The sequence below is a fragment of the Pogona vitticeps genome, chromosome 12 (assembly GCF_051106095.1).
Source record: "Pogona vitticeps strain Pit_001003342236 chromosome 12, PviZW2.1, whole genome shotgun sequence".
NCBI classification, from domain to species: domain Eukaryota; kingdom Metazoa; phylum Chordata; class Lepidosauria; order Squamata; family Agamidae; genus Pogona; species Pogona vitticeps.
Window position 1 is genome coordinate 13,806,290 of NC_135794.1, and position 24,509 is coordinate 13,830,798.

General features: G+C 40.6%; 1 protein-coding gene and 1 long non-coding RNA gene across 3 annotated transcripts in view; one reads left to right on the forward strand and one right to left on the reverse strand.

Moving 5' to 3' along the window:
- PIAS1 (protein inhibitor of activated STAT 1) overlaps positions 1–17,193 on the reverse strand; it is a 106,085-nt gene extending 88,892 nt beyond the window's left edge. The window contains exon 1 of one of the 2 annotated variants that reach the window (XM_020808145.3): positions 17,117–17,193. In XM_020808145.3, coding sequence (XP_020663804.2) covers positions 17,117–17,140 — 24 coding nt within the window. In that variant the 5' untranslated portion in view covers positions 17,141–17,193. Of the gene's footprint in view, positions 1–16,740 lie in introns of both variants that reach the window. The other variant, XM_020808146.3, reaches the window with a different exon arrangement.
- Positions 1–24,509, forward strand: part of LOC144584551 (uncharacterized) — a 131,026-nt gene that overhangs the window by 14,476 nt on the left and 92,041 nt on the right. The window lies entirely within an intron of this gene.

A 24,509-nucleotide genomic window follows, 5' to 3' on the forward strand; every position in this document is an offset into this window, starting at 1 on the left:
CAATACACACTAATCACCCATCTACAGAAAAAGACAAAGGCCCATCTCACAGCCATAAATACTCCACTCCCAAAGCCAACTACACCAGAGCACAGAGTGCTGTCCTCTGAAGATGCCAGCCACAGAGACTGGCGAAACATTAGGAAGAACAACCTTCAGAACATGGCCAAAGAGCCCGAAAACCCCACAACAACCATTAGATCCCGGCAGTGAAAACCTCTGCGAATATATTAAACTACATTCTTAGTCCTAAAACAAAGTAAATTAATCACAATGACAATTTTCACTGTTTCTAATTATTCTGGCAATAAGCCCTTTTGGGAGAGAAAGAGAAACAATCACTCTCTCTAACCCAATTTGGAGGGAGGCGTCTTTCATACTTTCATCCCACTTTGGATGTATATTCTATCATCCTCAGCACAAACAGTATGCAAGTCAATTGAACTGAAGGGCTAGTATGACACAAATATGTCTATGTTTGTCACCCTTAATTTGCATTCCAAATTGGACATTCAATACAAAATGTCCAGTTTGTCTCAAGAACACGGCTGAGATTTGTCTAACCAGCATTGCTTCCGTTTTAATCTTCACATAAAAGGAATAGAGCATCTCCTATTTAGCATCAGTCTTTTTCACTTCAACAGGAGTGTGTAAGGAATATCCTTCTTCACATGTGTCTTAAGATGCAGCAACACATGGGAGATGTATTTATTGTCTAAATTTTATTATTTTTGCTATTAAAAAAGACTATAAGATATTCTAGTACTAGAAATATCTAGCCATCTTTGCTGGCTTTTTCAATTTTTATTAACTATATTCTATATAAACATGCAGTTGATAATTGTTTTACGTTTTATGTTTGTTAGCCTAGTTTAAAGACAAATAATTGCAAAAAAACTATATTTGGATTAGAAACAATACTGGTACATACCATGGGGTGACTATGTGGGAGATTAAAATAGCTTTCAAGAACCAAACAAAAGGCAAAGCATTAAAGGTAACAAACTTCCATGGACTTCAGTGATGCTTGTCAGATTAATTTTCTTTTTATTATTTGAAAATGGAGCCTTGCTCCTCCCCAAAAATCCCCACCATTCAAGCAAGGTAATTACTATCATTACCTTCTGTTAGTCTGTAAGTACAGTAGTTTGAACTTCCAATGTTCCCCAATCTTCCAGTTACCATATCTTAAGAAACACACTAATTGCAAATTCAAACATCCAAAAATCTGATTTTTAAAAAATTATTTGTGGCCCATCTTGTCTAAGAGGCTAAATGCAGTTATGAAATTAGCAGGTTCTGAAAAACTACTTTATCACCTTCAACAACCTCCATCCATTCAACAGAAGAGTCTGAGAAGAGAAATTCAGAACTTTGAGGATGGCTTGCTGGTTCAATATTTAGGAGCAAATGGGAAAATAGGGAATGGAAATTGTTAATTGTTTAACTGAAGGGTGATTGTTTTAAGAGAAAGAATTTATAAAAGAGATTCTAATGATGCATAGCAGAAAGGGTGGGCCCAGTGCTGTGATCATTGTTAGGGACTGGGTCAAAGGAGTAACAGTAAAGTTACTAGAAGAATAGGGCTTTTCCTGAAGAGGATACAGTCATCACCAACTAAAAAAGACATTTTGGCACAACCACCTTGTCCTTACGATGAAAACGACAGGAGTGAAATTGGTAGGAGCCACATAATTCTGCTTGACAAAGCAATAGAGTTGCAAGCAGTAGAAACTTACAATGTGGCAGTATTCAAGTTAATGCACACTCCCACCAAAGACATTAACGGGTGCTCTAACCAAGAGCAGAGGAAGCAAAGAAGGGATGTGAGCCAGCATTAAGAATCAGGAGAACAGATGGGAACTGTAAAAAGGAGATTGAGTACGGAAGCTGAAAATGAAACAGAATCAAGGCTGGGGCAAGAAACAGCTAAGAAAGAACTGGAGAAATAATGGCACAGTATGTAGAGGGTATAAGATAGTTGGGTGGTGGGAAGGCTACAATAAAAGTAATACAATTTAAGATCAATGTGTCACTGAAAATAATACAAAAAACATTTCAGCTTATCCGTCTCAACTACATGTCTCCAAAGTACAGTGGTGCCTCGCACGATGAATTCGCTCTACGAGGCCGTTTTAGCGATCGCAAATGCGATCGCAAAACGGTGCCCGTATAGGCGGGAAATTGCAGAACGCAACCATTTCGGGGCTTCCGGCAGCGTTTTTGCGCGCTCCCCTTGCTTACCAAGGGCGCGCAAACGCTGCACCCCGGGCCCTTTCGGCTGTTCCGGCGGCCATTTTGGACCCGCCGGATAGCTGATGGCAGCCATTTTGGCGCCCTCGTTGTGCGAGGGGAGGGCGCGAAAATGGCTGCCGGCCCCTGGGAAACATCGCACAACGGTAAGTATTTTATGGCATTGGAACGCATTAAACGCTGTTTAATGCGTTCCAATGCCTTTTTCTGTTCTGTAGTGCAATGTTTCCCACAGCGAAGGTTAATCCGGAACGGATTAACCTCGCTGTGCAGGGCACCACTGTAGTTCTAACAAGCATAATCAAGGACCCACTGTTACACCAAGAAAAGCTGACAGTTTTCTGCCAGTTATAAATACTCATCAGATGTTGAAAAGAACATATTTTACTGTTCATTGAACCTGAAATAAGACACCTATATGCATTCTGAGAAGAGCTTGAACTCTGATGCCAGAAAGTAAGGAGGAATTAAATAACCTCTTAATGTGGATGAATGAGGAAAGTGCAAAAAATGGTCTGAAGCTCAACATAAAAAAACTAAGATCATGGCCACTGGCCCCATCACCTCCTGGCAAATAGAAGGGGAAGATATGGAGGCAATGACAGATTTTACTTTCTTGGCCTCCGTGATCACTGCAGATGGTGACAGCAGCCATGAAATTAAAAGACATTTGTTTCTTGGGAGGAAAGCGATGACAAACTTCAACAGGGATGACAGAGGACGTGATGGCTGGACAGTGTCATCGAAGCTACCAACATGAATCCAACCAAACTCCAGGAGGCAGTGGAAGACAGGAGGGCCTGGCATGCTCTGGTCCATGGTCACAAAGAGTTGGACACAACATAATGACTAAACAACAACAAAATAATTTATACCCACTCCTGTATTTCCTATAATAGTTGGGAGGAACAAGCCTTCTCAAGTTTCAGAATTTTGAACTCAATTTCAGGATTCGATCAAAGCTTGCTGCCTCTTAAAACTTTCCAAGGAAAAGCCCATTCTTGTACTGGACAAAATGATGGTAAGGCCGCACCTTGAGTATTGAGTACAGTTCTGGTTGCCGCACCTAAAAAAGGATATAGTGGAACTGGAAAAGGTACAGAAGATACATTTCCTCATTGAAATGTATTGGACGGTCCGTCCAATACATTTCAATGGAGAAAACAAAAAAATCAGCAAAAATGAACGAAGACTCAGAACAACACCAAATTAAGTTTGCATGCCTTTCACAAGCTGGACTATCGATGCCAAGCATTTAAAACAGTTTCCTAACAGTTTAAGACACTTTTAAATGAGGGAAAAGGGACATCGTTATGTGAAAATCCCCCATAGGAAACATCGCTGTGTGAGGCAGCAAATTGATCAGAAAAAGACATCGTTATGTGAATTCATCGTTGTGTGAGGCACTCGTTGTGCGAGGCACCACTGTACATTAACTGTTCTCACTTCTGACTCTTGAATTGTAATAAAGCAAGCAGCTAAATGAGGGGCTACCGATATCCAGAAAATTGCAGAATATAAGAAAGAAATTATAAGACAGCTGATAGCTCGGGCCATGGGTTTTGTCCCAATAATGCTGCTAATGATATTAAGGAAATTAAAATAATTGTGAAGGAAAATTTAAACCTAGGTTGTATTAATACTGTGTTTCCCTGAAAACGACGATTTTCCAACAGCTGATCGGCGGTTTCAAAATGACCGCCGGGTGATTAAAATGGCTCCCCGCTGTGTTTAGGGACAGATTCCTTGCTGTACAGGCAGCGAAAATGGCTGCCCTATGGAGGATCTTCGCTGGACGGTACGTTTTACCCCATTGGAATGCATTGAATGGGTTTCAATGCGTTTCAATGGTTTTTTTTCTTTTTGCTTTACGATGTTTTCGCTTAACATCGATTTTCCTGGAACAGATTATCACCGTTAAGCGAGGCACCACTGTACATGTCATCTTCTGGTTGCTGCACAATGGTAGAGGGGCAGGGTTTCACTTAACTGGGGCTTATTTTGGGGGTAGGGCTTATATTACAAGCATCCTGAAATATCATACTAGGACTTATTTTACTTTCAGGTCAGGTCTTATTTTCAGGAAAACAGGGTAATGCAGCATTTAAAAAAATTTAACAAACATCAACTGCAGGATACCTTACTTAAAGGTTCATTAAGGTGTCCACCCCTTGTTGGCCATCTCATAATTTCTGACTGTTATTCAATTTTGAAATTATAACTAATCTAAATGTTGTCTGTAGGCCTAACTTCTGTGTCTTATTTGAGTATCCACCATGATACCTCAGGAGACAAGTTCCCAAATGAGCTCACTTGCATATCTTTTTTTATGGCCTGCCAAGGGGGAAGAGGCAAGTTAATAAGAGAGGCTACTTAATGGAGAAAGTTGCTGCGACTGATTTTCCTGCTGAAACCTGCACATACATCAAAGCTCTGGAAGTATCTAAGTTTTGTGAGTTCAGATTGGTTGTTGGAATTCATCACAAACAACTGTTTCATATCTTTAATTTTCTCAGTTTCAACACATTATCTTGTTACTACTGTATGCTGGATGGGTCTCTGAGACACACTCTGTCTTTGGACAAATTAGAGTGGACTTGATTTAAATTTTTAAAAATTCAGATTTTTTTACTATTTAAATCAATAAATATTTTTAAAAATCATGGTTTAAATCAATTTGAATTTTTAAAAATCATTGATTTTTATCCATGCTAAGACAAATGCAACTGTTATGCTTTATGAAGTCTAATGCTTGTTAGCATTGCTTAGGTAGTTAACCCTTTTATTCTGTCCTGTTGGTATTTTCCAAAGATGTTCCTGAATTGGCTTATTGTTCTATTTGTTTAGTTTGGCCTTTATACTCTTTCTAAAACAACATATAAAAATCCACAGCTTGTGTATATATACACTTTTGGAGGATTCTCAGTACTAATTCCATTCCTCTTGATCTGATCATAACTGGTATGTCTAATTTGGTTTCTTATAATAATAAATTATTATTATTAAACAAACATCCAACCTAAAGAACATAAACCTAGCACCACAATAATACAATATGATCTATTACCTAACACCACCAGTGCCGCCCTCACCCTCAGGGCTAACAATAATATTTTTCAAATTCATTCAATCCATTTTCTCTCTAAAACTTCATTGTTTCTTCCCTCGGTGTATACCCCTTCCCTCTCCGAAATACATATTCCAAGAATACACTCCATATTTTCTTAAAATCATTATTTTTTTGATAGGCCTCTTCTTATTTTCATATCACATGTCAATTCATCATTAATTGCTATATCTCATAGTTCTCTGTACCATTCCTCTAAATTGAGTTGGTTATCATTTTTCCAGTTACTTGCAAAAAATTAACTTTGCTGCCGTAACCATTATTACAATTAAATCCTTATTTTCTTTCAACAATTGATCTTTCTTAACCATGTTCAATAAAGCCATTGGTGGGGACATTTGAATATTCAGTCCAGTTATTATTCCATCTGGAAAAGGTGCAAAGAAACTTAATTTATTTAAAAAGAATTTTTTTAGAATTTAGTAATAGGAACTCCAAGTTATTAGCTAAAGCGTCTTCTATAAAAACAAGTAAAAGTAATAGAGGAATAACTCAAGATTTGAATGGAAAAAGATGGAATGAAGGAGCCTAATGATCATCTTAGTTCAGTCGCTTCCTCTTTGCTTGTAATTCTATTATAGCTTTCTTATCTCTAGTTCTTATAACTATTTTTTCTAATTCCCTTATATTATCTTCTAAATCCTGTATTCTTCCCCCCTGCTATTTTTAAGTGTATAAGATGCTTTACATGCATACCCTCTTGCCACAGACTTCATAGTGTACCAGATGATCTTAGGTTGACCTGCTCCCTTCTCATTTATTTCCCATGTCTCTAAGTTTTTTTGAAATTTTTCAGTCAAGTTTGGAAAATTTCAAAAAAAAAAAAAAAAACAACTTAGAAGAGATATGGGAAATAAATAAGGAGATCAACCTAAGATAATTTGGTTTCTGTTTGTGACTCCAAATAGGGATCTGGGATCCTTTTTACAGATATTGTGCTGCACAATAAGACCTAAGTTTCCTCTTTCTGGGATGATTGGACTAAAATAGAGGTACTGGCAGCCTATCTACCTTGCAGGGTTGATTTTGGCCCTGGCATATTCTCGTGTGCATCATACCAGCACTTCACCCTCAGGTGACTGTCACAGGAACCCCTATCAAAATATGCTTTTTAAAAAAACTTTTCTCATTAGAAACTCAAGATTCTACAGCCTCCAAGTACGGGGGGGCGGGATTTCAAGATGGCAGCACACAACAGCTATGTGTTTCCTGCTCATAGGGCAGTACCTGGAGGAGGTGGGGCAGGGAAGCTGGGGCATTGCCTTTAAGCAGGTGCCCGCTGGAGCAGGCAGGTCTGGGAAGTACCAAACACCTTTTCGTCCAAAGGACAAACCAGCATGAACCACTGAGCCAGCAGTTCATGCCCATCTCTGGTTGTTATAGAACAGCTCAATCTAGATTAGAGATGGTGGTATTCGTATTCATATACGAATACCCCCGCACAGATGGACATAATGAGGATCTGGCCTTCAGACGTCCGCTACTGCCACCAGTACCACTCTCCCTTCTAATCATTCTGGAGCTTGCAGTCAGCTAGCCACCCCTGGCAGAAGGAGAGAAGACCCTTTTTACATCCACCTGTGCAGAGGTATTCGTATACAAATACCAATACCCCCATCTCTAATCTAGATGCCTTATATTCTGTTCCTTGCCCTAGCTATCCTGTCATCAAACATGTGTTAGGTAACAAGCTCAGCCTTCCCTCTGATCTGACCGTTCTGTCATGTAATGCCAGGTTGCGAGGACCCAACTGTTCCATGACCTGATGATTTTGGATGAAAATGCCAGCCTGGCGTATATCAGTAAGACTTGGGTAAGTGCAGATAGAGTGATTACTGTTTTCCTGCTTTGCCCACCCAGGTATTCCATCCAACATTACGGCCCTCATAGTCAATGTCTAGAGGCCCTTCATCTGTCTATGGACCTTAAGGATAGGATTGGGTTAGTACTGGTGTACCACTCTCCCCACGACCCAGTGCATTCCCTGCTTGTGCTGCTGGAGCTTGTCACACCTGTGGTGTTGAGGTCCCCTACGCTTATCTGTTTGTTTGTAATATTTTTATCCTGCCATTCTTCTTAAAAAGAACACAACGCGGCTTATAGCATTTAAAGACTATGTATGTTTAAAGCTAAAAACAGTATATTTTCCTAGTCAGCTTTCTTCACTGTCAAGTTTTGACATCTATATACAATAATTGGAAAGAGTATAAGATAGATAATCATCTTAGGTTCCTTCATAGGTAAAAGGTAAAGGTTCCCCTTGACAACTTGTCCAGTTGTGTCCGACTCTAGGAGGCGGTGCTCATCTCCATTTCCAACCCATAGAGCTAGTGTTTGTCTGAAGACAATCTGCCGTGGTCTCGTGGCTAGTGCAACTAGACACGGAATGCTGCTACCTTCCCACCGTGGTAGTACAGTGGTGCCTCACTTAGCAATGTTAATCCGTTCCGGAAAAAACATCGCTAAGTGATTTCATCGCTAAGCGATTTAAAAAGGCCCATAGGAACGTATTAAAATGCATTTAATACGTTCCTATGGGCTAAAAACTTACCTTAAAGCAAAATTTGGGTGCCTCTACAGCGAGGCAAAACAGCGGCGACCTTTTTTTTTTTTTGCGGGCGGCCATTTTGGAACCACCGATCAGCTGTTTAAAAAAGTTCACTTTGCCATGATCGCTTCCCCGCGATCATCGCAAAGCGAATTTTAGCCATAGAGGACATCACTAAGCGATCGCTACAGTGATGGCCAAAAGTCCATTGCAAAGCAATTTCATCGCTCAATGGAGCGATCGCTAAGCGAGGCACCACTGTACCTATTTATGTACTCGCATTTGTATGCTTTCGAACCGCTAGATTGGTGGGAGCTCTGAAAAGCGACAGGGGCTCACTCCGTTGTGTGGATTCGATCTTATGACTGCAAGTCTTCTGATTTTGCAGCACAGACGCTTCTGCAGTTTAACCTGCAGCACCATACATCGCTATAGGCTCCTTCATAGTTTTGTCCAAATTCCAGTTTACTTCTGACTTCTTGGCTGCAGTCTCCATTTGTACTGGTGACTGAAACCAGAAAAACCTTAACAATTTCAATTTGTTCATTGTCGACATGAAAGTTATTATTTTGCATATATTTTTCTCAATATTCAGCTATAACCCTGAGTTATAATATCCCTGTGTGTAACATCCCTACACACTACATAGCCCAAGACCACAATCTAAAGAATAAAAGTTAAACCTGTATTATTTCTGCACTCATTGACAGCACTGGCATTACAAAAAAATATTTCAGCATGAAAACTGATGCAATTAGCGGATAAGGGGGACTGACTATTGACTGTCCTAAGGCTCTAGAGAGCACTAATCTTTACATCATAGTTGGCAGCTCTTCTGCTGCAAATATAGCCTTTTGGTATGTTTCTTCAATATTCCTTTTCTCAGTTACTGCCACATCTTTGTAGTGTCAGCTTTTCCCTGGATGTTTTTACAGTATTGGCCATAGACTGCTTTATTGTTCCATGGTAATCAATCCATAGTTATTTCCTCTCTTTGCAAGGTATCTCTTATTTCTTTGATAATTCTGCTTTATCCACTTCTCCCCTGACTTTCCCATATACATTCTGCTAGGCTTCTCTTTTCTTGCTCAACTGATGGTTGGACTTATTGTATTCCACATTCATCTTCAGTTCCAGGAAGACACACCTGGTCAATGTTGCTACAAGGATGTACTGTGTGATGGATGGTTATTAGTTTTCTAGTTCTTCGATCCAAAGTACTGTATACCAATTCAGTTTCTGTCCAACCAGTTGATGTCACTATATGGATGCAGTATGTGATGGATAGTCATTCGTCTTCTAGTTCTTCAATCAAAGGTATCCAATACAGTAGGCACAGGAATTTTAGATTTTTCCCCACTATACCAGCAAATCAACAGGAATTCCCCTAGCTAGTATTCTGAAAGCTCTAGTCAAAAAATCCAAGTTTTCAGAAGAGTTTTTTTTAATTATTTTTCTTTTAAGGCTCCTCCTCCTGCCTCATGGGAACTACAAGGGATTGTGGGACTAGTGCTTTTTTTGAGAGTCACCACGTACCAAATCTAATGAGTATAGAGACTACCAGTTCCAAAATATCCCATGGAGCTTAGCAAGTTCACTCTGCCCACTCTGCTGAAGACCTCCAACAACTCATGAATCGTTTCAGCAAGGCCTGACAAGACTTTGGACTAACAATCAGACTGAAGAAAACACAAGTAATGGGCCAGGGCGTGGACTCACCTCCCTCTATTACCATCTCCACACAAGAATTGGAAGTTGTTTATGACTTTGTGTACCTTGGCTCAACGATCTCTGACACACTCTCTCTAGATGTCGAGCTGGATGAACGCATTGGCAAAGCAGCTACAGTACCATGTTCCCTAGACTCACAAAGAGAGTATGGCTCAGTAAGAAGCTGACGACACATACCAAGATCCAGGTCTATAGAGCCTGTGTCCTGTGCACACTCCTGCATTGCAGTGAGTCCTGGAACCTTTGTGCATGGCAGGAGAGGAAGCTGAACACCTTCCATATGCGTTGTTTCTGATGCATTTTTAGTATCACCTGGCAGGACAAAGTTCCAAATAGAGTAATCCTAGAACGAGCTGGAATTTTTAGCCTGTATACATTACTGAAACAGCGACATCTACGTTGGCTTGGGCACATCGTGAGAATGGCTGATGGTTGGATTTCAAAGGATCTCCTGTATGGAAAATTAGTGCAGGGAAATCGCCCCAGAGGGAGATCACAGCTGCGATACAAGGACATCTGCAAGTGGGATCTGAAGGCCTTAGGAATGGACCTCAACAGATGGGAAACCCTGACATCTGAGCGTTCAGCCTGGAGGCAGGCATTGCATCACGGCCTCTCCCAATTTGAAGAGACCCTTATCCAGCAGGCCGAGGCAAAGAGGAAGTCACAAAAGCAGCAAAATCAGAGAGCTGGACAGGAGACAGATTGGATTGGTCTTCAGTGTGAAAGGGATTGTCACTCTCGAATCCTCTCCTCAGCCACACTAGACGCTGTTCCAAGTCCTCCATACAGAGCACGTTACCATAGTCTTTCGAGACTGAAGGATGCCTAACTAGCAAAGTTCCATCCACTCTCACCCTTTGCAGTGACTAAAGAAAATAACATATTGGACTCAGGTCTGTGTGCTGAAGTTTCTCTGAGGCCTTGGATTTTTTGGCTACAACTACCAGAATTATGTCTGAAGGAATTCCTGGTGAACTGTGATAGCTGGGGGGGGGGGGGGAGGAATCCCATGCCTACAATTCAGTTTGTGTGATATCAACGCCATTATTTTTAATGTGTTTTGGAATGGTTTTACACTGATTTGATCCAGTAGATTTTAATTAGATAACTAATTTTTTTAACTGTATAGTAGAGCCCATGTATCCACTGGATCAATAACCACTAATTCAATGTATTCTCAAAGGCTTTCACGGCTGGATTCCGATGGTTGTTCCTCCTGTCCTCTGAAGATGCCAGCCACAGAGACTGGCGAAACATTAGGAAGAAAAACCTCAAGAACACAGCCAGACCTAACCCGAAAAACCTACAACAACCAACCACTGATTCATTTCTCCATTGGCTAAAAACACATTTTATAAATATTATATAAAAATACTGTAAAGTAGAACCTCCTTATCCATGGGATCACTATCCACGGATTCACTTCTCCATGGCCTGGAAATATTTAAAATATATTGGGGGGAAAATCGAGAAATTTTTTTTTCACATGGATTACCAAACCCGACCTCTAGAGGGAGGCAGAGACTGTACTGTAAATTCTTGCTAGTGAAGAATACACAGCAAGGTCCCCTGGTTTTTTCCTTTTACAATTTTTTTCCTTTTACACAGATACACACCCATATTCACTGGGGATTGGCTCCAAGTTGCCCTGTGGATACGGAAAACCATGTATAGTACAATAGTGTACAATAAAGTGAACAATATATATCATTCACATACAGTTTGGGGGTGCTACTGTACTTACAAATACAGAGGTAAGATGTAAATATCACACTAGCCACTCTAGACAACAACCACCATTTTGCCTGGTTTTGAGGCAGCTTCCCACCAGAGCAGTGTAAACCTCAGAGCTGGACTGGCTGGTGAGGAAGGAGGAGTGCCAGCCTTAAGCCAAACTGCCTCCTGGAAGAGATTTCCTAACTCCTGCCCCTTCCTTCCGGCTAGCTCAGTGGTCTGGGAACCAGGGTAAATTACCCCAAATGGGGTAAAAATGAAAATCCTGGGGGTAATGAGCAAAGCCTACCTTGTAGGATTTTTAGCATAACCTTGCTAGTGTGTGAAATGAGTGCAATTGTACAGTAGTTGGAGCATTCTCTGGCACTTCCCTTCTTTGGGATCGGAATGTAGACTGATCTTTTCCAGTCCTCTGGCCACTGCTAAGTTTTCCATTGATGATGATAAAAAAATAGTGCTCTGGTCTTTGATGTTGGGCTGTGGTACCAGGGTGAGTGACATGATCTTTAGCCTGGTTTGTTCCTTTTTGCAAACCACACACAGAATGATTAAAGTGGTAGGAACCCCCCCCCCCATTGCTAGGACCACTCTGGCAGCCACTGATGATGATTAAATCCTCTGCGAGCTAGCAAAAATTTGATTCAACTTGCTAGGCACATTGGACACCTTACTACTCCCTATACCACCCCATGGCTGGAGTGCAATGTGTTCCAGCAAAAATAGTACACATCTTTATTAAATTTGGTGCATCCTGCTAATTCGGTACATAGTCTGGCAGCCATTGATACTGATGATATATCCTGCTTGTTCGGTACACAGCCTTTGTAGATTCAATAATATTTTGAATTCAAATAATGTATGATTTCCTTACTTTCAAATCAAGGGGGTAATGTCAGCGTATATAAATTTTTGGGAGGGTAAAAGATAAAAAAGTTCCCTGACCCCTGGACTAGCTCTTTCCTCAAGATTCCCAGGCAAACAAGGAAATGGATCCTTAATTGCTTTCAAAGAAACCTGCAGAGCCACTGAGATTGTAGAGGTGTGTGTGTGAGAGAGACAAAGACAGTCATCTATATCTGGACTTCAATATCTGGCGGAATGCCTCCTCCCACCTAGATCTACCAAGATCACTCACTTTAGTCAGGTTGGGTGGCTGAGGGGCCTAACACTGAGGGAGGCCCAAAGAGAAAGAACAAGATAGTGGACCTTCTCAGCAGTGGCCCCTCGCCTCTGGAATAATCTCCCCCCAGAAGTTTGTCTGGCTCCCTTGCTGGGTTTTTTAAAGGGCCAACTCAAGACCTGGCTCTTTAGGCAGGCCTTCTCTCCTGTCAATACCTAATTTATTTCGCCATCTTCAATTGTATTAATGTTGGTGTTTTTTTTTATTTTATTATTCTTAGAATGTTGTTAGCTGCCCAGAGTAGACTTCGGCCTAGATGGGCGAGGTATAAAAAAATAAAAAAATAAATCTACAGCACCTTGAGGAAGGAGGGAAGATTTCAACTCAGCTCTTCTTACTCAGAGAGGCCCCATCAAGATAAAAATTGCAGGTACTGCATCCAAAAGACTGTTAGCTATAATCCGTGGTTTTCACTAACCACAGCGATACCCTCTGGATATAGGGGTCCTATTGTAATAATGTTTTTAGCTCTTATTATTGTTTTAATACTGTAAGCCACCCTGAATCCTCTTAAGGCAGGACACAAATATTTTAAATAAACAAAAATTATACCAATGCATCCTATACAGTACATTGGTCCTGCAACAATAGTACAGTGGTGCATCACTAGACTATGATAATCCGTTCCACTGAAATCACTGTTTAGCGAAATCATTGTCTAGCAAAAAGCATTTCCTCATTGGAATGCCTTGAAACCTGTTTAATGCGTTCCAATGGGGAAGAATCATCATTGTCTAGCGAAGATCGGCCATACGAAAGCTACTTTGCAAACCGCTCATAAGCTGTTTAAATAGCTGTCTTGCGAAACTTAGGTCCCAAAAACACCTGTTTTGCAAGCGTGGAGGGAGCTGTCAAAATCGTTGTTTAGCGAAAATCGGTTTGCGAAGCAGGGACCAAACATTGTCCAGCAAAATTCCCCCATGGGTATCACTGTTTTGCGAATCACTATAGCGATTGCAAAAAGTCAATGTCTAGCGAAAAAACTGTCATGTGGCATAATTGTCTAGCGAGGCGCCACTGTACTCACTTTGTTTCTGGGCTCCACCTAGAGGAAGATATCTGAATACCTCTTTCCATAGAAATCTGCCCATAGCTTCAAATCTTTACCAGCAGCTTGTTCTATTTCCCACCATTACAGAAGGTTAGGCAGGTAGTAACATAAGAATGAGTCACAGGTTGTACCCAAATATATCCATTCATCAGAGGAACAGACAACACTAGAGGAAGAGATTCTTTCTTCCCTTCAGGATCCCCCACCGAGGGGAGAAAACAAACTTCCATTACTTGAGGAAATGGTCACACAGCACAGAATATAGCCCCTTTTCGTCAGTAGCATTCAGCAGGTTTAGATATTTCCATTCCACTCATTTTTGGATGTGAATGCTGTTTATATTTGTTTTACTCAACCAGAAAAGTTATTGCTTAATCTTAACCTGCATTTTTTTAAAATTTAATTTCTGGTTCCTCTTTGTTTTGTACATCATAGTTATTTGGAACCGACAAATGATCATAATAGGTTTTTCAGGGTAAGTAAGATATTTAAGGAGTGATTTTACCAGTTCTATTCACGCCCTGGAGAGTTTTCATGGCAAAGTGAGGATTCAAACTCTTTATCTCAACAGTCCTAGTTTGTCACTCAGTCCACTACATCACACTGGATACCATACAGGAATGTATATCTGAAAGGCAGTCTATGCATACAGTAGGACCCCCATATCCACAGGACCAGTATCTGCTGATTCACTCAGCCACGGTCTGAATTTTTTTAAAAAAAAATCTCCCAATATATATATTTTTAACAATCATGTTACTAGAACTGGCCACTAGAGTAAGCCACAGACCATGCTATGTATCTGCTGTTAACACAGTGTTTGGCTTTTTTCAGCATCCATCGGAAGGGCTTGGAAATGATTCCCCATAGATACAGGGGTACTACGATAATTTAATTAATAAATAGAAAATATGCTGATTTTAGATACAGCAATGGAATTCAAACGCAGAAGCAAACATTAAGAGAAAAGAGAAAGAAATAAGAAAGGTGGCACATCATACAGAAACAGAACACACATGCTGACCCCTCTTTTAAGAAAAGGAGATCAGCAATCAGCCAAAGGTAACAACAATCCAAAAGGTGGTATCAAATTTAGCATCAGGCTTCCTTACACATTAGGGCTTATTTTCAGGAGATGTTTTATTTTTTTCATGTACAATAATCTACATTTATTCAAATGCAGCCATATTCTAGTTGCTATACAATGATGGGCTTCACTTAACTGGGGCTTATTTTGGGGTTAGGGCTTATATTAAGAGCATCCTGAAAAATCATACTAGGGCTTATTTCCAGGTTAGGTCTTATTTTAAGGGAAGCAGGGTGTGTGTGTATGTATATATATATAAAAAAGTACACACAAAGAGAGCAATGAAGTTTATAAACCTGACCCATTTATCTTCACATCACAAAGAGCTACTATCAACATGCACACAGAACTCAAAGGAGCAAAGCACCTTTTTGAAAATACAAGATGAGGGGAAGGGAGACTTCATTGCAAAAGACATTATGTTTTATTCCCAGAATCATTAAACATGGAAAGATATAGTAAACAAAATAATTCCTGAAACTGGAATGAATACAAAAACATTTAGCACGTGTTTGATATGTTCTCTCTGAAAACTAATGTCATACATATAACTTATAACAGTATGATTATCACACTACACAAAATCAGAAAGAATAGCATTCTTTTATAGCACATTGTATTGTTATTCAATATTTAATATGTGCGCCATTTGTTATTACTTCTGAATTCCATTGTATTTAGACAGCTTTTCTTCAAATCTGTCGTGCTCGAGATGATACCCGGAAATACCAGAATAGAAAAACAGAGCAAATGAGATTCAGCACTTCTAGATTCCTCTGACTTTAAAACAGAAACCCAAAGTGGTGAATGTTTCCTTCTATGTATCTCAAAAGAGTTCATGGTGCTTCATCTTTCAATAGAAGAAAAAGTTGACTCAAGAATATTCGTAAACTATAGGAGAAGCAAAGTACAGCCCAACTTTCTTACTCTTATTAAAGGGAGCTTTTGAACATCTCATCTACAATTTTCAATAAAACATGGATTTAACAGAAAAACAGGGAAGCAGAAACATATATATACAGTACACAACTCTGGCTTTAATTACTAGTAGTAGCATTCACAATCCTAACGTGAGTCCCCCTAAATGTTGCAGAAGTCTCTTCAGAGTTTTTGAATACCTTTGCAACAGACACTTTACAAAACAGCATAATACTAACAGCTTGTACTTTTAAAATAGCGAATGTTTGGGTGGTGCACATATGTGCTTGCTTCTACCTGTCTCTGCCATTACCCATCGTACTAAATACAGTATGGAGAAGTCAGGGATAGCTGCTGGCACAATTCTGAGTCAGGAGAAAAGTAAAAATATGAACTTTCTTCAGTTCACCGATGTTACATTTTTCTATCATTTAAAACATTCAAACAAGACCACGTGTCTTCATAATTTCCCAGTAGACTCCTGAGTGACAACACTCAGTGGGGAAAAAAACAGCAGCCAGATACTGTATGGCAACACGCAACGACAGCCCACGAACATGAAGTCGCCACTTAAACGAGAAAACGTCACCAACTTCTAGGACAACCAAAGCAAATCCGAGAGACCAATTCCATCAACCTCTGTGGCCAAAGAAACCACACGGGTGGGCGAGAAACTGCGGTTTGGGGAAGGAGGAGGGTCAGGCGCCAAACCTACTGGACTTCTGTCTGTCTGTGCAGGCGAACCAGGAGAGCGTTGGAAGAATGAGGGGAGAAGCAGCCCCTCCACAAAACTAACCCTGACCCGGGACGCGGGGGGGGGGGGGCAAAGAGACACACACACACACACACAGAAAGGGGGGGCAAGACACAGGAGGACCCTGCCTCCGACCAGGGGACCATTTCTCCTTCTGCAAGGACCCCATTTAACCAACCCTCAAGAGAGAGAGGAACTGACCACCAGCCCCGCGCCCGAGGAAGGAGGCCGCCTGCCTAACATGGAGGGGAGGGGGTTGGGGAGGGGAAGGATGGCAGAAGACCTGCTGGCCCTTTTCTTCCAGCGACTTTCGGAGAAGACGCGCGACTGGAGAGGGAAGTAGAGTCTCCTTACCTGATCTCCGACCCTTATGAGTGGCGTTCCTGGCTTAAATGGGGGAAGCGCGGCCTCGCATTCGGGGGAGGGGGAAGGAAGAGCAAACTGCCCCCCCACTCTGAGTTGGCCAGAGGTATCACGGGCGCACCTGAGGGTCTTCTGCCCACAGAACTGACCGGAGAGGGGGGGGAAAGAGAGAGAAAGAAAATCCCTCTCAACCCTCTCTTCCCCCTTTCCTAAGTGCGCCGCCGGCCTTTTCTTCTTTCGCTGAACTAAACGACCCCCCGAACCGGCAGGCTACGGGAAACAAGGGGACGAAACGGGAAAAGAGGGAAGACACCGCGGAAGGAGGAGTGAAGGAAGAGAAGAAGGGGGCTTAAAACTGCGCCTTTACCTTTAGTTCCGCACTGTCCGCCATCTTGAATCGTGGGGCGCAGGCGCAGTGAACCCCGCCGGGAAGCCGCCTCCCACCACCCCCGCCCCGCGCGCTGCGTTTGAATCCAGGGCGCGCGGCCGCCATTTTATTGGTCGCTCCTCAGAAAGTGTGTGGAAATAGCGCCCGGATTTAGACGTGGAACACTGCCTTGCGCTGTTGTTATTGTTGTCGTTATCGAAGCAGAAGATCCCTCGTCAGAATCATTTATATTCTCCCTCATCGCAGGTGTCCTAGCGGGTACATTGCTAGCTGTTACGTCCGGTTGGGGGAAATCAGATGTTACGCGTCTGTACTACTTGCAGCAGATGGAGTGGCGGACTAGGACTCTTAGGGCCTGGGTTCAAATGCAGACTGAGCCGTGGAAACTCGCTGAAGGTGGCAATGGTCGCACCGCTGGTTAAGTATCTCACCTATTCTCAAAATCCTATTAGGGTCGATGACAGTCCGATGCGGTTTGAGGGCGCATGACAGCAGCAGCAGCGTTGCCTTCGGGGCCACCAACACGATGCTTTGTTCAAACGTTTGCCTCTAGAAAGGCCGGCTTGGGCTGAACTCTCAGAAGGGCTTGGCGACAAACCAGACAAACCGACCCCGTTCCCGTCCACAGGGGACTGGCGAGGAGCTTCGAGTTTAACCCCGGCAGGCTTAGAGGAACGTTCTTGTGACTTCACAGCAGCACCGACAATGGGGACCGAGTGACGGGTCAATTGGAGAGATGATGCTGGCCGATGATGCTTCCCTGGAGAAGATGCTTCCCTGGAGCTAGGCTGGTAGGATAAGGAAGGCTTTGGGGTCACTAAACTTATGTTTTATTCTTACATTGTCCAATAACATTCTTTCACTCGCAAGTATTCAAATCATGCTAAATTCTTAGCACTTTCTGAGCTCAGTCCAGTTTTTTTTTGGGGGGGGGGAGTTATGCTATGTTTGTGGGTTTTATTCATTTCGTTAAAGGTGACATACAAAGCCTTGAACAGTTTGGGACCTTTCTACCTGTCGGAGTGCATCATCTTCAGATCTACCACCCATCCAGCCCACACCTCCCAAACTTTAATGTTACAGACGGCCACTACGAGGGACGTGTCTCAAAGTCTGCAATCAAGAACCAGGCTTTCTCGGTGGAATACATTACTGGTGGAAGTGCATCAGACACCCCACCCTTGCTTTTCTAATGTTTAAAAGACAAATAAAAACATTGCTCTTCAGCCAGGGTTTGAGAATCTTTTCCCTACTTAATTATTTGATTGTTTATTCTTTAATTGTTTGAGTTATGTTACTGTTGTCATCTTGTGGTTTGATTATGTTGGTTTGTGTGAGTGGTATTAAGGGGGGTTCTTTTTGTGTATATTACGTTGTAAACCACCCAGAGTAGTGGTTTGCCACTAAATAGGTGGGTAGAAATGTAACAAATATATAAAGCCATTGAGGAAAGTCATCCAGAGATTTGGAGTTCATTAGTATGCTGATGACTCGAAGCTCTGTGTCTCCTTATCATCATCTGCAGTGGATGCTGTCTGTATGCTGGAACATAGTCTGGCCTTAGTAATGGATTGGGCTCTGGCTAATAGGTTGAAATTGAATCCTGACCAGATGGAGGTTTTGTTGTTAGGAGGCTCACCTGATAAGTTCTGTGGCAATTTGTCTGGTCTGGATGGGGTTACCCTCCCCCTGAAAGACCAGGTTTGCTGGTATGGTCTTTTTAAATTATCCAATCTCTGCATCACTTCAATTCTTATAGTTTCAGTGCATGTGAACATTGCTGTCAGTTTATTTACTTTGTGAATGAGTCAGGTTTCAGGGCACCATAGCCACTGCGCTTGTACCCTTAAATTTTTTTTAATGCTTACAATAAATCACATACTTTTTAATATATTTTTCTCCACAACCGTTTACTAATGTATCACTTAGCTGATATCTCCCCTATCATAACTGTTATCCATGCTTTTATGTGGCTTACAGTATATGCCATGTTAGCAATATATCATTTTTAAAAAAATAATAAAATATGGTAGTGGGGACCCAGAAACAATATGGAAAATTAATCAATTTATATGACATGGCACATGTAGCCTACAGAACCAGTACAAATAGCAAGGAATGTACTGATTGAACTGACAGCCATGGGAATGGGCCCAGCGCTACATGTACTGCATGACTATACATTCAAATATATTTATATTTCTTTAAAAAGAGGAAAAAGAAACAATTCAAATAGTCCATGTGATTAAACACTTCTTTAAGAGAAAAAGACTGCAAATACCCAGTAGTTGAGGGAGGCCCTATTAAGGTCAATTGGAGTTACTTTCAAATAAAAATAGTGAATCTAGTCTGGAGGTGTGACTGAGAGGCCTAATGCCGAGAGAGGCCCAGAAGGAAAAAACAAGAAACTGGGCCTTCTCGACGGTGGTTCCTTGGTTGTGGAACAACTTACCTTCAGAGATCCGTATGGCCCCTTCACTGGGTGTCTTTAAAAGCCAATTAAAAACATGACTGTTTAGGCAGGCCTTCCCACCGGCTATTATTTGATTTACTTTTTGTTTTCCATCTTGAACGATTATCTTATTTTATCTTTGGATGTTGATATTATTTTAATTGTCTTTGTTGTGTTTGATGTATGCCGCCCAGAGTAGTCGAAATGACTAGATGGGCAGGATAGAAATGTAATAAATAAATAAATGATTCTCTGTTCAAAGGAGTCTCCTTGAATGGTCCTGCTCTTGTAGATGTACTTTTACTCTTAATTAATTTAGTTGCATTGTAGCCACTTAGACTTTGGAGGAATAATTATAATAAGTAAATATCTATTTATATTTTCCCCTGTTAATTAAAGATTGGAATATGAAAGACATTTCTGCAGTAAACATTAATTATGATGATACATTTAATTGTCACAGACACTGGATGAGTAAAAAAAAATTTTTGTAAGGCCTTTCATCTTGACAGTTGAAACTAGTAGATGGCATCAAAAGAAATCTAGCTAACATATGAACAACATGCCTGACACACCTCCAAAAAGTTTTAAAAAGTTAGTGGTACAGTGGGCTCAAATAGTGGGTCTAATCCAACAACAGCGTTTGCAAAAAGTATGAATCAGTTGTTTGCATCCCTGTAGCAAAAAAGGAAAGAACATCTTGCAGAAGAATGTTTAAAAGATTGCAACTCCCATAAATGGTGGTGGATACTTTGAGTACACCTATCAGCCTCCTGTCCCAACATGGTTTTCAAAATAAACCCTGAAGCTTTTATCAATATCTTTGAGTGAGTGGCAAGAGTGCTGAGTGACCAGAGGCCCATTGATTTTTGTGATGTTATATTTGACTGGTGCTGCTATAGCTGCCATAGATATGCCTACTGGAATGAGAAGATGTACAGTAAACAACTATTCTATGCATTTTGAATGTCTCTGAAAAAAATATACTGAAAGCAACTGTGAACAGAGATACAGTATATGAAAATGTGGCACATTTTCATATACTGTACCAGCAATGGCCCAACAACAGATTTGGGCAAGTTTTGTGCAGTGTCTTCTAAAGGCAATGTAATATTCCTCCAAGGACATTGTAAAATTGATAGTAACAGAATAATAGGTCAACCTGCTTGCACCAGTGGCACACATCTGGATCCACTGCAACAACTAGAATCCCCAAAATTTCCCATCCACTTAACTGAGATATTTGTGTTGCCCAAAGAATTCTGTGTAGCCCCAAGCAGAACAGTGGTATCTGCTTAGCAAAGCCAGTGTGCTTCAAATGGGAGTAAAAGGAACAGATTAGGTAAATGCATCAGGAATACATGTTGGGATAGGATTCAGGCCACTCTATACTACCAGGGAAAGGAGGCCAAAAACCTTGGACCCAGAAACAGCAAAATTTCTCTTTACTTGGACCCATGGTGTGACAAGGATTAAGCTGCCCTCTTCTCCTTGTTTTATTGACAGGGCAAGCAAAGGTCCATATAAAATAAATGCCTTCTACAGAAACATGACAGGCCATTAAAGTGAGCAATACCGTCAAGAATGACAGGGTGGTGGAGGCACAGGGAAATAGAAGGGTGTTTCATAGTCTGGCAGACTTTTGTAAACCAACTCCAAGGATCCTCACTAAAGAAGTTTTTATAGGTCCATTTAATCTATAGTGATGTGAAGCCCTGTTACACCTACAAGCCAAGGCAGGGATTAGGATGGGCACATTTCATTAAAGTCAGTGCAGTATCACAGCTGGCCAATCCATAAACTATGAATAGCCCTATTTACTAGAACTGCTGGATCAAGTAGGAACAACAGCCAACATCTAGTGAGAGGATGGAACAAACTTGAGATATGGTCACTTTCCAGCACAAAAATAATACTTCAGCACTAAGTCTGAGCAGAATCTAAGTCAATACAGAAATAATGAAGGCAAAGGACTCTGACATCTCTATATCCAATTAGATTTTCTTTTTTACTAGATGAGCATGAACCCTGAAAAATGAATCACAAATCAGTTCATGCGGGGAAAGTTCATGAGTAGCCATAAACCATCATGAACCACTAGTTTTCCAGTTCATGCCCTTCTGTAGTTGTTGAATGAGTTACAGAGCAAAGATACAGTGTTTGGATGAGTAGTGCAAACTGATAATTACACATTTCTCAGCAATTGTGACATGGCACATTGTCCAGTGACAAATATGAATTAAGAGAGTGAGTATGACTGTTCTAACTTGGCATAACAATGAAAAGTTTAAAAAACAGCACTGTCTACTATTGCACAAACAACATACATATAATTATTCTGGTAATTCCGGCAACATAATTAGCAGTGCTGACTTCATATGCCCTGCCTTCAGATCATTCAGTAATGTTTCTTATTCTAAGATGGCTTCATAAGCATAAAGCACAGAATGTGGGTGGGGGGGGAGAAGAATGAATGCATTTGAAAATCGCTATAAGGAGATACTGTAAGTCTTACAGCTTAGCAAATCAAACATGTAGATTACAGTGAATGGGATATGTTTTGTGTGTAAAAATATATTTCAGTGAAAGGAGCTCTTAATGTTCGTCTTCTGCCCCTTAAAGGATTTATGTTAATTTAAATACAGGAGGTATAAAATGGTTGTTGTTGTTTATGAATTTGTAGTTCAACTGCATCAGTTTTATTGCCAACAATCCTATTTAAACTTGGCAGACTAGTACTCTGTTGGTTTAATTAAATCGGAGAGGAAGTTGCAAGTTCTCAGAAGACATGCAATTAAAATGTAATAGTAAAAATAGAACAAGCTGGTTAGGCAGGTCTATAGAGCACTGAGAAATAATCAGATTGGATGGGTGAAGAAAGGCCTGAGACTAGGGTCTGATGCAGCCAGACTTCTAAAGTATAGGTTCTTAACCTGAATAAATAAAGGAAAACAAGAAAGAAAAGGAAACGGAAAAAAAGGAAAATCTTAATTTCCCCTTGTTTGTGTAAAACATGGCTTTTCTAACCTATTGCCTTTATTTAAAACAAATAAAAGTAGAAATCCATTATGAAAAATAACTTTATTTTCATAATGGATTTCTACTTTTGTTTGTTTTAAATAAAGGCAGTAGGTTAGAAAAGCCATGTTTTAAACTGTTTGATAGCAAATAACTGACATTTCTGCACACAGTGAGAACATGCAAGTGAATGACACTGAGTGGCTAAGAGACAGCATGTGACATTTCTTGCTACTGCACACAGAAACCATGGGAAGAGAGAGTCGGAGTCAGTCAGTGTAAGTGAATGTTCAGATAGACTTTGTAATCGTCTTCTTCAGTTTCTGCTAATAAAACCGTTTGGTTATTGTCAGGTAAAGTGAAATTCACAGTGAATTTCATAACAATACAGTACATTTTGGCTCAGCCTCAGATTGCTGGCTGAATCTGAAATGTAAAGTAAGTGATGATATTGATGAGGGTGCATCCTGTTCAAAGCAAAATGAAGTTTCTTGCAGTCATCTTAAAAAGTACAGTATTGCCATTATAGCAAGGAATACCTGTCAATTGGCTTCATGTATGCTGGGAAAGTGCGAAGGCAAGAGGAGAAGGGGACGACAGAGGATGGGATGGTTGGACAGTGTCACCGAAGCAACCAACATGAATCTGACCCAACTCCGGGAGGCAGTGGAACACAGGAGGGCCTGGTGTGCTCTGGTCCATGGGGTCACAAAGAGTCGGACACGACTAAACGACTAAACGAACGAATGCAGGCCCAAAAGACAAGCAACTACCACAGCGTGTGTTGTGGTATGAGATATTGTCCAGCAAGGCCATGGAACCGTCAAAACTGAAGACACCTCAATACTAAACATAAAGAACGTGCCATAAGGAGCATCAATTTTTTCAAAAGTAAGGAGCATGAACTTCGGGAAAGTAAGAAAATGGTTTTAAAAAAAAGAGATTGCAACTGATTGTGACAATGAAAATACAGTGAGGGCCTCATTTAAAGTTTCTCAACTAATATCAAAACCCGAAAACCATGTACAGTAGCTGAAGAACTTATATTACCTACTACAAAAATCATGGTTTTTTCATTGATCAATGAGAAAGCTGCCAAGCTTTCCTTAATACCTTCATCAAATTATACAGTTAAGAAATGAATCAATGGTTTGTCAGCCATTATTAAAAAAACAATCATTATAAAGAATTTTGCATGTCCCATTACTTTGCACTGCAATTAGGCAAAAGCACAGACATAAAGTAACCTTATTGTGGTAGATAAAAGCACAAGAGAAATGTTTTCAAAGACATACTGTTCATCTTCTCATTGGTACACAGTACAGCTGAAGAAGTATTTAACAACTTAAATGATGCTATAACATCTCATGACATGGATTGTTTAAAATGTGTTGGAATTGGCACTGACAAGGCACAAGCAATGTCTGGAAAGCTTACTAGACTTGTAGACAAATTAAGGAAATCATATTGTCAGTGACTTGGTACAATTGCTGCATACATAGGGAAGCTCTAGTTGCTAAGAAGATACCAGAAAAAGTAAAGTAGGCCTTAAATGAATCAGTCAAAATTGTCAATTTTATAAAAAGCTAATCACTGAATTCAAGACTTTTTGAACAGTTTTGCAAAGATATGGACAGTGAACTAGTTCAATTGAACTAGAGGAGCTCACAGCAACAGAAGAAGAAAAGCTCATAGAAACATCCACTCATAGTGCTCTGAAATTGTAGTTCAAGGAACTGTCTCTTCCAAATTTCTGGGCTCACCTACAAGCAGATTTTCCAGAACTATGGAAGAGGGCTATGAAAGTATTGATGCCTTTTGTAATGACATATTTGTGCAAAATAAATGATTCTCTGCTCTTGTTTATCTTAAAAAGATGTATAGAAATTGTTTGAAAAATGT